The 15,457-nt window shown below is 39.0% G+C and overlaps 1 protein-coding gene across 1 annotated transcript in view; it reads left to right on the top strand.

Annotated features, from left to right (window-relative positions):
- Positions 1-15,200, top strand: part of ACAP3 (ArfGAP with coiled-coil, ankyrin repeat and PH domains 3) — a 279,280-nt gene extending 264,080 nt beyond the window's left edge. Inside the window, exon 26 of the mRNA XM_077457605.1 lies at positions 11,852-15,200. Within this exon, the coding sequence (XP_077313731.1) occupies positions 11,852-11,958 (107 nt within the window). The 3' untranslated portion in view covers positions 11,959-15,200. The remainder of the gene's footprint in view (positions 1-11,851) is intronic.
- Positions 15,201-15,457: the final 257 nt, after the last annotated feature.

The raw sequence follows: 15,457 nt of genomic DNA, 5'->3' as shown, positions 1-15,457 counted from the left end.
ATTTCCTGTGAACACCGGCCCTTATGTTGGTCATACACTTGACAGTTTTGTGGCTTTTAGCCATTTGCAATTGCCATTGAGTGGACATACTTGTGGGCAGTAATGCATAAATTTGGCTTTGGAGAAAGCTGCTCTGGATTTCTATCCAATTTTCAATCACATGGTCACTAGAGACTAGCAACCATATGGCTGAAAGTTAAATTAATGCCACAAAATGGACTAGTATGTGGCCAGCATTGCATTGTCTAGGAGCAATTGTAAAGTAACTGTTAGTCTGTCCATAGATATGAAATGATTGTCATCTGATCTGACCGATATCGGTCAAATTGGAAAGTAATCATGTATTTCCAGATTACTCTTGACCTGTGCATACACAGATATGTAGGGTAAGAGCCAGTCAGCATAGAATGGATATGGATGACCAGTTATTATTGTTACCCAAGATTTAGATGGGGCATAAAAAAATACAAGGTTTTGGTTGTCACTCCTGGTGGGATCAGGTCTGTTCCATGATGGATCACTGTTCATTGTTTTAGGCATTTGATTGGCTGTCATTTTTCTTGTTTTAACGTTGGCCCTAGACATTAGATGACCGCTTTCATCTAGGCTGGACAGCTACTACCTTATGTTTTTATACCTCTACCACCTACTTTTGAAAACCTTGTCAGTTTGCTGCTGTTCCCCTTGAGGTGTGTTGATGCCAAGTGGTGGTGTCTCTTGCAGTTCCTTTTGCCTCCATAAGGTAAATATAGGCACTTAAAAAGGAAACAGAAAAATAGTTATTTATTGTACTGCTACTTAGATTTTGTGTCATGGGTACCCATTTATAGGGAAATAGAGTGTATCTGTAGGTGGCAAGATCAACTGTAATAGATGTCCTCATGTAACAATGACTTACATTAACCAACAATCCTGATTGTTATCTAGTTGCTTATGGGATAAAGGACCATCTTTGCCCACTATTAGCTGATTTTGGTGAAAAACACAATTTCTGGCCACATAATCACCTAGCAATCATTTGATGTGTCTGTTTTCTTTTGGATTTTGTACATAGGGTTTTTTCTGTGCATCTGTGTCTTCTTGACCTGATCTAATTCTGTAATGAATAGATGTCACCCACCTTAAAAATACACGGCAGTGTCTTCTCTCTTGCACATGCTAAGTCTATGGCATTGTAGCTGAATATACTTTGTTAAAGAATAGGATACCTTCCGAGTCAGAGACTGGTCATTGCTGGCACAATAATGTTGAAACTGTTTTTCAGGCAAGTAAAGGCATTCATGACAGAGTTCCTTAAAATTTCTCTAACATTTTGTGCTGATTCTACACACCAATGTACACCAATGTACACTGATGTTTGTATGTTCTGAATAGGGTTTGGTGAGCTCTTTATGGAATACCAGCTCAGCTCCCTTCACAAGGTGATTGCTATAACAGTATGCAGTTTAGCAAGCCTTTTCCTGTAGTCTCTCTCGTCCTCTCTCTGTTTTCTTTTTCATTTACCTGCTGTGCACTAGAGACCTAAAGGGGAGCTATTATTCTTCAATGCAGTTTCAATCGCGAGCTCCGCTCTCTCACTCTTGTGGCGCGTGACTGTACGACTCTGTTGCCGGGTGTCTTTCCTTTGCTCCTTCTTGGGGCTGTGTGATTAGAAAAATCTGAAGAACTCTTTCTGTCACTCACCTCAGTCAGTATGGGAGAAAGAAAGGGGCAGTTCAGTTGTTGGCAACAAGAGCAGTTTCTTATCAGACACTTTCGTTCACGAGGGCCTTTGTGTTTCAGCAGTGTAAAGGTTGAGTGCCCGAAAGCTAATTTATCAAAACAAGAGTCAACCGATTAAAAAACAGAGCTATTGCTTGTAGGAACAAACCACATTCATAGTCTCATCAAATAAATCTGTTTGGTTCTATTGGCCTATTTTACTACAATAATAAAAGCCAACTCCTGTGTCCTGCCCAACCACCCTCCATATAGAAAACACACAGAGAATCCATAGTATGCCTTGTTTGTTTGTCATATCAGACTTCAGTGGTTTCAGCCTTCTGTATGGATAAGCTTAAATCTGAAAGTGTCACTTGAGTCCCAGTGCAGGATTAATAACCCTAAAAGGCTTCCTAAGGGTGTCTCTGTCACCTCTAGTGCTATGCAATTCCATTGTATGAAGAGACCAGGATATCTGGGTCATAGAGAGGACTGGTACGTCATATTTGGGTATTTAATCTTCATCAAGACATGGTCTTGCCCTGTAACTCCATCTTTTCAACAAATGTTATATTGCAAAACAGGGTAATACAAAATAGCCAGCTTTCGTGTTAATTGTACAGGTTTTGAAGTATTTGCTGTACCTGTGGAAAATGCTTTTTCTTCTTGCCCTAAGAGGTTTACCTAAGGGTTATGAGGTAGTTCTTGCCTTTATGGCCTAACATCCAAACTAAACCTTAATGTTATCTGCAGGGCTTGGAGAATTAAATTCATCAATCTATGGAGTATATGCATGGGCACAAGATGGCTTTGGGTCCATATTTTATCCATGGCAACAAGAAAATTATTTATGCAAGAGCCTATACAGCCATACAAGAATAAGACCTTACTTACTTACAAAGCTGTTTTTTTTTTTGCCTTGGGTCATCAAATCTGCCATGAAGACCCAAAAACATGGAGTTACTAGACATGTGTTAACCTTTCATGTGTAACTCCATAAGCCCCATACACACCATCAGATTTTCTGCTGATTTTTTTTTCCTTCAGATTTACCAAAACCATATAATATGAGGTCAAACCTAGGAGTTTCAATTTGTATGCAATCAGGCAGGCCCTTGCACTACATGGTTTTGGTAAATCTGAAGGAAAACAATCAGCAGAAAATCTGAAAGTGTGTATGGGGCTTTAGCCTGCAAATGAAATGTTTGTTTTCTGTTCTTTGTTTTCTATGGCATGCTAAACCATCCCTTCTTTTTACGTTTGAGAACATCTGGTTATCAACTGGCATACATTTTATAATATCCACATGACCTCTTAAGGGTTTAATGAAGCCCTATCTATAATTATTATGCACCTTAGGTCCACTAGTTTACTGTCTTTTTGGGGTGATGGATGTCGCTCAGCACCCTCTTAGAAAAGCACAGAAAAAAAATTCCATCCTTCAGAATTTTTGCTAAAATCATTTTATTGCTCTCTGGAGAACATGCAATAAATTCCTAGTCCTACATTCACCAAATAATTGAAATAAGCGGGAATAGGAGCCATATTTGTTATTAGTCTCCAAAGGCCTATAACATGCTTAATGAGGAGTTCCATATTATTATAACTATCATTGTAAAAAGCATTAAGGACATTGGTTTGAATTTAACTCAGAATAAGGAGGTGGATATCCTTTAGAACATCCAGATTTGATTAAATTAGGGATCGGAGTTTCATGACATTTGATGTCAAACGGAAAGGTCATAAGACCAACACAGTGCACTGCCAGTTAGAAGCATGGCTTCTTATACCATCTATTAACCAGCAGGACTTGATCTTATAGGGAGTTTATAAAAAGGTGCTAAATTTATTGGAGGTTCTTCTATATGGCCATTTTAATACTATCAGTCCGCCTCAGGATTTGTTACTAGGCGTTTACCGTCTACCATTTACCAAGAATCTTTGTGACAGGCTTTAGCCTACGATGCAGCCTGCCATGACACAAATCACCATTTTTGATGCCATGGTCAAAATATTTTCTGGTAAAAGTTGTACATTTTATGTAAAGGAAAATCCTATCTACTTGTGCACTTTTCCTCCTAGCAGTATTGGAGATTACATATATATGTATATGTTTTGTTTGTGTAAATGTAATTTTGTAAGTGATAAAAAATTGTTTTGTACTGTATTTCACTTCTGTTTTTCTTCAGCGAAGGTGTTATTTTTATTATGATAATTTATTATGGATTTTACCACAAAGCAGTATGTTGCCTTCTTAAATACTATATGTAAGAGAGACGGTTTAAATCGTGTCGCATACTGCTACCTAAAGGTGTGAGCTGCTTTTTTTTTTCTGTAGGATATATTTTTTTTATAAAAACACTTAGTTTATGTTGAATGTTGTGAATCTGCTGGTAAACTGTGTATTTTTATTTTTTTTATCTATTGGGCTCTGAGCCTCCAGTTAGCCAGAGCCAATCAGAACTCTGCATTGCTTTGCTAGTTTTTAGGCATAAGAAACAAAATACATATTCTTTATAACACATGGACGTTCTATATTACTTATAGTGTCATTGACATAAGAATGGGTTTGCAAATAGTGTATTACTTAAAAAAAAAAAAAAAAATTAAGATTTTATTTTTATTTTTTGGTTTTATTTTTAAGCTTTCACTAGGAAGTCTGTATTTTCCGTGTAACACAAATGTAATTTGGACTTATGAGAAAATACTTTCAGAAATGAATGCTTTTATTGCATTTTTTTAATGTATGTTCTGTGTGTGTTATGTTTTTTGTTTTAGTTTTCTGCACAAAAAATTACACCAAAAGGCACACAACATAATTTGGGCCTTATTAAAGTGTCTGAAGGAAGAATATGATAACCGATCTAATCGAACCTATCTAATTCTTCAATGAATTTGGATACCCGAGACATTTTATTAAAAAGAAAATAAAAGTATTTTATAATGCAGAAAGCTTAAATCTGAACTCTAGGCAAACCACTAAATACACAGTTGAAACAGATATGTAAGGTCAGTTGTACCTGCTAAAGGAATTATATTTTTGTCCCTCCAGTCTTGAGATCTATAAGATCCTGCCAAGCCAAGCACAGCAAGCCTGGAGACCTTATTTGTCTCAACTACAGTTAAAGGAGTTTTAAAGGCAGAGTGTCTTTGTTATCTTAATGCATTCTATGCATTAAGAAAAAAAAACTGTGTGTAGCAGCCTGCCCAACACCCCCTAATACTTACCTGAGCCCCATCTCTCTTCAGCGATGTCCACGAGTGTCTTAGCTGTCGGTTACTCTCCTCATGATTGGCTGTAACAAAACAGTGGCTCCATTGGCTCCCACAGCTGTCAATCAAATTCCCCAATCAGGGGAGAGAGGGGGCAGAGCCAGGTCGGGGCTCTGTGTCTGAATGAAAAAAGGAAGAGGAAAGAGGGGCCAGGAGCAGCGAAGAAGGACCCGAGAAGAGGAGGATCCAGGCTGCTCTGTGCAAAACCAACTGCACAGAGGAGGTAAATATGACATGTTTGTTATAAAAGAAAAAAAAAAGAGAGACTTTACAATAACTTTAAGTAATACAATACAGTTAGGCAGACCATGCACGGTGCAAATTCACAAATCCCCCATCAACACAGGCAGTGCTGACAGGGGAATCGGTAATTGTCTTCTCCCGGCGGAAATGCGTGGGCGGGTGGGGGGAAGCCATCCCCGCTGGAAGAAAACAGTGATAGCTGCTAGTGATTTTCGCAAGAGAATCCAGCAGGCTGGTTGTACCAAAGTTGATCAATTGATCAACTTGGTACATTCAGCCAGCCCATTAACGGTTCGAATCTTGTCCGATTCCTGCTGAGCCTGGCCAATATTCAAAACGTGTATGGTCGGCCTTAAGTCTTGTCCCTGCCTCAGCCATTGATTGGACAGTGAGGTCATCTGTCACTATGTTCTCTCCTCATATCAGCACTTTCCTTGTTAGAATGAGCACTGCAGCACAACTGGCTACATATTGTGTCTCTCTCTTCCATACAGAGGGTTGCTGATACCAAGTTAAACCCAGGTACTAACACTAGTTGTATTTAAAAACACACTTAATGATTTTTAAATAAACACATTGCTACGTAGCCTTGAAGATGCCCAGCACCTAATCCTCAGGAGGTGGGGAAAGTGAAGGATGGATTGTGCATTCTCTCAATGTACCTACATAGATTGGTGTTTGCCTAGAGTTAAGATTTAGGTTTGCCATTAGAAGTGTTTGTATTTTATCTTTACCATATAATGTATACATCTGGATCAATCCTGACTGCTACAGTGATGTCCAGTTTGTATTTGCCAGCTGGTCTGCAATTGAATCTTCTCATAGGCCTCGTTCACGCTGACGTCCGCATACTGGGAATAGGCTGTTTTTGTTTTCAGCCTCTTTAGACTCCATTTGCTGCTTGCAGGCAGCCTAAGTCTATGAGAATGTAGCAGCTGCCCAGCTACTTGTGCTAATGTGACCGGTATGCAGGTGAACAGCCCTGAACACAAAGTATACATTCAGGGCCACTTACCTGTACATCTGTCACACTAGGACAAGCAGCTGTGTCAGTGCAGCCGCTGTATCCTAATATACTTGGATTGGCTGCCTGCTTGGAGCCTAATGACGCTGAAAAGAAAACTGCCCAGTCACAGTGTGCAGGCTGCAGCGCCCATGTGAACGAGGACTGAACATCTTCCTAAGATAGAGATTTGAAATATATGAATTTCCCAGGCTCATAACCGCTAAATAGATGATATCTTCATTTGTGTTTAGCGAAAGTAAATAAGCATACTCTGCACATAAACACTGTTTTCCATCCATAGTGTTCCATCCTTGCTAGCCTAACTAAAAATAAAGTGTGCTTTGCTTTACCCTTCCCCCTGGGAGTTCTGTTGCCATAGGCCTGTGCGCCTTTCCACAAACCTAATCCCAGCAGAAATAACAGCTATAGCATAGCCCAATTCTATATTGGTACATATTATTTGAATGGAAGCAGATGGCTAGACTAATTGCTATGAATATGTACTGAGAAAAAATTTATAAACCCCAAAAATTTGTATACATTTTATTCAAATGCTGTAATTAAATAATTTTTTGCTTTCAAATAGAATATGAAAATATCAAGCTTAAACACTAGGCTCGAAATTGTTTATATTTTGTAAAGGAAGGTGTGTAGAATGTATGAACTCTCCATGGAACAGACCAGTTGCTATGGATTGACTTTCCTTTCTTTTTATTCTACACCAAGACATTCCTGTGTTAGAATAGAGAATGATGGGGTGTCAGATATTGTTAGCTTCTTCTCTGCTGCAGGGAAAGAAGGTAAACATTTTATTTGGTGCCATTTACCATTTTTAACGTATTTTAATGCCCAATTGCACTTACAGTTTAAATCAGCTATAAACATTCCAGGTGCATTCAAACAAAAGGAATTCAGAGCCTTACAGTTTGCTTTCTTTAGAAACCAGCCACAACGCGAGTTGAAAAGCCTGTCCCCTGCCAGCACGCTGTGGAGTTGAAGCCTTGTGCCCTTTGTGGATGCAGTGATTTTTCTCCAGCAGTCCAATATGCCTCTTACTGAGACAGAGCTAGAGCTCTCCAATCAGCAGAGAGTATAAGCTTTGCCGATTGTGGAATTATAGGACTGGCTCAGTAAGAGGCACATCAGATCTATGCAGGGAGACCATTGCTTCCAAACAAGAGAGCAAGGATGCTTTTCTGTTTAAAAACAATTCTTCAGTTCACTTTCAGTAACATCAGGGCTCATTAAAAACATAGGAATACTATAAAAAATCATAAAACAAAGGTGTTTTAATAGTCATTGACATTAAATCTGGCAATTTACCCAAGTGAAACTTTCACTTTTAGAATAATATTATTTTATTTATTTTGTATGACCTTTTGATAATTTATGTACATCTGGACTACTTTTATAATAAGAGTGCTGAGGGTTTGTACTTGCCATGAATTTACAGCCACTTGTAAGCTTGTTAAAGGACTGTGATGGCCAAATCTTTACCCTCCTATGGACAAGTGTGTGTAAGGCCTACCAGTAACACGAGAACTGCTTGCATTTACTATAAAAGCAAAATGCGTGGTGCACAGAAGCTGGATTCTTCTATTGAAGATGACCTATAAAGTCTTGTATTTGGCCATCTGGTTATGATGCTTCGGTTCTGGAGCACGTACGCCGTCAAACTATGAAAGAATAACCCTCTTGAGATCTTTTTGTGCATCCATCAGTTGTATGATCCTGTAAAGTGTACATATCTCTGTAAATCGAAATGACGTTAATTCTTGAGAAAATGATACCCTGTCCTGAGACCAAGCCCCCACATTGACGTCAGGGAGTTAAATACGCATGATGACTATAGATAACCGCACAATGGGAACCCCTCTTGCTGTATATAGGCTAATGCATATTATACCTTTTTACTTCTTGCTTGCACCTTGGGTGGTGCGCTTTATTTTTGCTTGGTCAACTTTTCAATGTTTCCTGTGAATATTATATGTCATGATCTCTGTACTTATTTCAGCTCATTGTTCCAAGCAAGGGCTCCTTGGGACACAGTGAATGGACCTTACACAAAGGGGATAAGGTTCAGGGGCCCTTGGGAACAATGAGTTTACAATTTAATGCAAAGGTGTTTAGTGTGTGTTAATATAGTTGCTATAGAACACGCACATTCACGCAACCCTGATGTTTTTACTCCTTCTTATAAGCACTGTTAATAAAATTATACTCCAACTCTTCTTCTGATCTGCTTGCCTCCTTATTGCCTTTTCTTGTCTTGCTTTATTAAAACTTTCTCACTTAGCATACTCTATTCTTTATCTTCTACTTTGCTGTGTTGCCTGTCGTAATCTATAGCCTACTTCTGAAGTGTAATACGCATGTAGTGGTTTACAACTCCAGCAGAGGTTCGCAGCAACACTCACAAAGACCTAACAGAGAAACCATCAAGATAGAATGGACTTTGGGTTCAATGAAGTAAAAAAGTGTATGGCTTGTGTAAATGGGTGTTTGCTACAACAGAACTGCCTTTTTTTCCCAAGTCACTTGGAACTCTAAATCTGTCTAATGCAGCCTAGAGGTAGTTCTGAAGCCATTTCTAAAGGACCTTAGATGGATATTTGATGCATCCCAATCTAATCTCGGTAGCGTGCACCTGATTTGCTGCAGTTGCCCATCTACACAAGTCCCTAACCAGAAAATATGTCAACAGATCACATATTTTTAGAAGGGAGGCTGTAATCAAAATATTGTCCATATTGCTGTGTAAAGCTACATGTAGTTAACATTTATTTACGTGTGTAAACCACATATATGTGCTCCATTGCAGTCTTCTGTGTTAGCAGAGCTGGTTAAAGAAAATATTTAAAGTGGTTGTAAAGGCAGAAGGTTTTTACTTTAATGCATCCCTTGTAACCAGGATCCCCCAAGCCCCCCTAAATAATAACCTTAGTCCGATTTCAATCCGGAGCTGTGCCTGAAAGCAGAGACTCTCTCTGCTCTCTCCTCACAGGACAGAGACGCAGCAACAGGATCCATTGGCTCCTGCTTCTGCTATTCATATCCATTGAAGAGGGAGCTGGGGGGCGATGGAGCCCGCACAAGTGCCCCCCATAGGAAGTGGCCCTCTATGGGGGCACTCAGAGAAGAGCAGTCCGGAGCCTGGCAGGGGACCCTAGAAGAAGAGGTTTGAGGCCACTGTGTGCAAAACCATTGCACAGAGCAGGTAAGTATACTATATTTATCTTTTTTTTTTTTTTTTTTTTTTTAAAGCACCTGCGTCACAAGCACCCCTATGACATTTACAGCACATTTGCGATGAATTTAGAAAGCTATTAGCGTTATTAGCTAAGAGGATGCAAAAACCCATAGAATGAAAATAAAAAACACACACAAAGGGGACTTCTGGAAAGTTATTATTTATTTTTTAACAATTCAATGCAAATGTATCAAAAATTTACCAAAAACATGCCGGTAACGCACCTTAACAAATGAGGCGTGTTAATGGGCACTCAAATTTATTTACCTGTCTACACGAGCCTGAAACTTTTGTTAAATTTTGGGAATGTTAAATACAGATCTTATTGGGAGTGTCGACTGTTACTTTAAAGAAGGTGCGAGCAGGCTATTAATGAGCTTCAAGTGGTGCTAACCTTACTAAGGACTACTAGCAGCTTGTTTAAACAGTTTGCAGTTTGCAAAATAGACATCCAAAACATCACCCAGCTCTAATAGATTATCTCTTAACGTGGTTATCCTCACACATAGTGCACGTTTAATGAATGTGAGAAGTTGCCAAAATGTTCTACTGCCTAAAGGCACAAGACCACTGTATCAGATTTCAAGATTCATTACTAAAATTAATTGTAATTTTCAGTGTTTAAAATTAGAAATCCTCTGATCAAAAAAAAAAAAACGCATCAAAGTACTGTATATAAAACATAGTACACTGAAAAACAGGGCAAATATTTGTGGCTCGGTATAACTAAAAAGCGTGCAAGAGTGTACTTATACCCAAGGGCACACATTTCCTGTGATGGACAACACTTACTAACACTCTTTCAGTAATTCAAAATCTTTGGTGGATATGCAGGGTTTATTGTGCATCCATATCAAAATCTACTCCCCAAACTGTCCAGTGGAGCAGTGAAGCCACAGGTACTGTTGTTCAAAGTAAATCAGGGGGATTGTTGAACCCCCATGGAGGATTATTGCAAAACCAGATATAGCAGCATCTATACAGTATGTGTAGCTTGACAGCTTTGTGACTGTGTGAAGTGGCAAGCTTGGCTATTTTTTACCTATTTTTTTATTTTATATATATATATATATATATATATATATATATATATATATATATATATATATATATATCCATGTTTCTCAATTCCAGTCCTCAAGGCACACCAACAGGTCATGTTTTCAGGATGTCCACTATTTTGCACAGGTGATTTGATCAGTTTTCACTGCCTTAGTAATTACCACAGCTGTTTTATTTGAGGGAAATCCTGAAAACATGATCTGTTGGTGCGCCTTGAGGACTGGAGTTGAGAAACACTGATATATATATATATATATACATACCTGGTGATCCCACCATAAAGATCCTTGTTCAGGCCTTTCCTATATAGCGTGCCAACAATGCTAATTGTGTTCCAATGTTGGCAACATCAGGAAGCCTACCTTTAGAAATGTCATGCCTTGAGTTAGGTTTACATCTAAAGCCTAGTACACACCACTAGTTTTTTTTTCGTTCAACACTGACAGCTCAGGGTGGAGCTGCTGTACTAACATCGGATTCATCTCCCCTGCTATGCTACTGTGTTCTGACAGGGGGACAGCTCCCCTGCCAATGGCTGAGAGCGCTGGCAGAAGCCAGCCAAACTTCTGACTGACCAGCTGCCATGCACACAGGCCGAATGTCGATGTTTTTATTGAACCAGATGATGCCAGCTGACATTTGGCCCACGTGTTCTAGGCTTAAGAACCTCCCCAAACAATGGAAATAGTGAGAATGATAATTGGGTGAGACTTGCAGGCAGAAGAAAAAAAAAAGTATAAATCTTTCGAGTCTGGCTTTTTTTTTTTTTTCCAAGTAGGATTATGAGTTTAAGGCCATTACAGAAATTATTCAGGCATACAAATGACATAAATCAAGTTTCTCCAAAGCACTGCTGCACTAGTTTTTAGTCGTGTAATATAGAGCATTGCAGACCAGGGAATTAAAGACATTGCTTGTTTGAAGTCAGAGGAACCAGTTGGAAAGGTTTGGGTACCTTGTATGGACACTTCCCAGGATGCTCATTAGGTAGCTGATTCAGTTCCAGCTGGGTAGAGACCCTGCTGCAGATCCAGAATATTTTCACAAAATGGATATTCAATTGTAGGACTTGTTTTTCTTTGTCAGGTTTGCTTCAAATCCTAACACTTAACTCTTTGCTACATCTCTCTGAAGAAAAAACTGCATGGATACATATTACTTTCTTCCTAAACTGAGCTTTCAACTTCAAAACATTTGGAAATGTAATTAGCAGTGGGAATGTTTTAGCTTTACAACAATAGAGACATTCTCAGTAAGGTAATTCTAGTCTTATTTTACTTGGCTATTTTTTTTTATTTTCACTCATTGCATTGCAGGTGACACCACTTATTTGGATATTTTCCGTGAGTTTTCACACATGGCATCCAACAACCCCGAGAAGCTGAGCCGGCGAAGTATTCACTTCAGCCAATCTTGTCGGTAATGGATTTAGGGACAACTTTATTGGAAAGAACTGGTGGTTTTCTATAAAGGCTGGCATATTCTAGTTCTACAAGACTTGAAGTCGACATGCTAAATATCTAAGTGAAGAAGAGAACAAGTTCTCAAATTGTGGTTAGGCAACCACGGAAGCCCTCAAGTTGATGGAGCTTGATAACAATCAGAAGTGGCTTCTAGTGTTTTAAGAAATGTGATTCCCTCCATGCTTTTATAGAAATAGTTTTCTTCTCAAGAATTATGAATACAACATGCATAAAGAAGACTAATTGGCACCAATCTAGAGTGTGGAATTGCCTAAAGGAAGCAACCCCCTCAATGATCTGAAACTCCCTGTCTATTAACAGAAAGGGGAGCTTTCAACAGCCCTCTTACGGACAACATGGACTCCAGCCAAACATAAAGACCAGAATATTCAGTACCATTATAACTGGCATGCAGTCATTCACAATAATTGACCAGTCATTTGAACTTTGCAATTCTAGCTTCTGCTTTTTGGAAGCAGCAAATATTGGTGACTGCTCCATGTTACAAAAATCCTAGTAGCAATCAATAGGTTTTCTTGTAAAAATCCCTTTATACAAAGCCTGTGCTTAGAATAATAATGATTCTAAAAATTACTGACCATTCCCTCTAAAAATTCTATTTGCCTGACTCTCATGCTGATCTAATGGCTGCAATATTTACTGAGCTACTGACTTGGAACAAATATGCGAATATGGATTTTGCATTCCCTGGTTGCAAGCATGTTTAGTGGCTCTGAAAGTACTGAAGAGGATTGGCATGACTGCTAGGCAGTCCACAATTTTAAACAATGACACCACCTACATCATTTTCGCAAGGTTTCCTTTAGCATTTCCATTTAATTGTAACATTACCAACCAAAGCATAGAACCAGTCAGCTAATAAATCTTAAGTGTCTAGAGATGTCTGGTTGTAAACCTTTAGTACAAACATTGGCAGTATATATACATTAGTCACTGAGCATGGCTGGGTTTTACAAATTCCCCGCAATGTGGAAGTTGCATATCCTTTCATTCTCAGTCTTTCTTCTCCCAAATTGTTGCCTACATTGTACACACCTTAAAAGCTGGAAATCTGTTTATTGGATTTTTGTTTTTTACTATGATGGATTTTTTTTTATGAACTTGCATCCCATTGTTTCTCTGGCTGGTCTAGAGAAGAGCTGTGGGATAACATATTTCAGAAAATGAAAAGGCAGGTTTGCCACAGAGACTATTAGGTGAGCCTAAGGAATTAATTTACACCACATGCAGGAGTTGTACTCTGTGGAAGCAGATTTGTTTTGACTACCACTACCAGTCCCTTTCCTTTTATGCTGTGAAGTTTGAATAAATCTAATGAATGTAAGCAGCAGACCACTTATCATAAGGTTATTGTGCATTTTGCACCAGGAAATCCTTGCATTATATTCTTAGCACTAAGAAATAAAACATCTCCCACTCAAAGAATTTTCTGAATGTTCATGCACCGCTTTTTGATGCTGTGGTCAGCTTTTATGGAGCATCTTGGACTTAAATTTCCATATGGAAGCAAGCCATTTGTTCTATGCAAGCTATGGCAGCGTGAAGCACCTTTTGCAAGTTGTGCGAACCCCTATTTTTATTACTAGAATGCTGATGCAGACATTAGAGAGGGGCTCTAGTAATTTTTGTGTTTATTAGAAGTCAGCAGCTGTGAAAACTGTAGCTACTGACTTTTAATAAACACACACTTACCTGTCCAAAGATTCAACGATGTGCTCATCCAAGCCATCCCTTACCACAGGCTTCTTCTCTCCCCAGCACCTCAACTGTGGGCACCCGGTTGTGACTGTGCATGCACAAATTGTCCCGCAGTCTGACTTGTCCCAGATGACTGCTGGGAGGGAGGAGGAGAGGAGACCTTCTGCTCAGATTGCTTAAGTTGGAGCGGGTACCTGTCAAAACCAGGTACCAGCACCCCCCTCTCCCCCCAAAAAAGTGTAAATTGGAGGGGGGGGGCTTAAAGCAGAAATGCCCCCTTTGGGTAGATCTCCACTTTAAACAGTTTGTTCTACTTTTCACAAAATAGGTACAACAATGTGCAACTATACTACATCAAAAACATGCAAATTATCCATATCACACTCTCTGGCTTACTTAGTGAGCTCATGCAAAGAGAAATGATAATATAATGCAGTAAAAGTGCATAAACTCAGCAATGATGCATCTGTTCAGTTGGATTGCTTAGTAGAAATGTTGTGACTGGGTGTTGCACTTCGTACATCTCAGTAAGACCCCTTTCACACGGGACGGATCTGTAATGATCCACCCCGTGATGATCCGTTTGCTCAGCGGGGATCGCTCCATTTATCCAGTATGCAAAGACAAAGATCAACTGTATGCTTCCAACCTTAACAGTTTTGTGATGGCCCTTTTATGTCTATTTTCAGGTCCACAAATACATGGGCTGATGAGTTTGGTGTGAAGGAATTCAAGGGTGCTGCACAGAGCCCTAATTTCAAGTCTAATAAATACCTTTCCAATGAATTGGAAAGCCAAATGCAAGCCGGGTCTTGTTTAATATCCTTCCCAAACCTTACAAAATTATCTTTTGGCTAAACGGGCACAAATTCTCAAAGATATGCTCAACAAATCTTGCGGAAAGCTTTTCCGGAATAATGGAGGTTGTTATAGCTGCTAAGGTTTGGCCAGCTGCATATTATTAGCTTTAAAAAGGGACATCCAACAAGCTTGTATAGTTGTGATGGTCATGGATTCACAATTTTTTGGTCTGCAAAATTACAAAGTACAAAAGTTCTGGATTATGAAGTGTATTTCAGAGTTGCTTCCAATTAACCATTGTTCAGCTACAGGTATAGCTGGAGAGTCACTATCTACATCTGTAGTGTAAACACCTTCTACCTCCTTGAAGTTAAAGTCCATCCACTATATAGATGTAATACGCCATTTTCTCTACAGCATGGCTCGCTATGTATCGTACACCAGCTCTATATTGTTTACTTTCTTTTAGCCATGAAGCATTGTGAGGGTATACTGGTATATTCTTTACAGTGCTTTGCCTGTTTGTTCCTGATGGTGGGACACTATATTATCAGTTGAAAATCATGTACAGAAACCTTTAAAACTGCTGAGTAATATATCTTTTGGCAAAATGTATTATTTAATAAAGCTTAAATCAAATAAAAAAGAATAAAGCAATAAAGTGGATTCAATAGAAAGTTTATTTTGTCTCATTCTTTGCTTTATTTGTTGTAATCAATGCCGAGCATCAGATAGGAGTTGTATTTCAGTAACACATATATGCTGGAGGAATGACCCATTGGTGTCTTGGGCACTAAAATGGTGAGAAATATTATTGGTCTAGCATCAGAAGCAACAAATGGTTGTTCTAGGCTGGCTTTCTGGTATAGACAACAGTTGACACCCCATAACAGGAAGTGCCTTAACAAGAACCTCCATGGCAGGATCACTAAGTTTTTT

Source organism: Lithobates pipiens, unplaced genomic scaffold (assembly GCF_037356315.1).
Source record: "Lithobates pipiens isolate NorthernLeopardFrog02 unplaced genomic scaffold, aLitPip1_a1.2 Scaffold_27, whole genome shotgun sequence".
Taxonomy (NCBI): domain Eukaryota; kingdom Metazoa; phylum Chordata; class Amphibia; order Anura; family Ranidae; genus Lithobates; species Lithobates pipiens.
The sequence above is the reverse complement of the archived record's forward strand: the minus strand, read 5'-3'. Positions and strand labels throughout refer to the sequence as shown.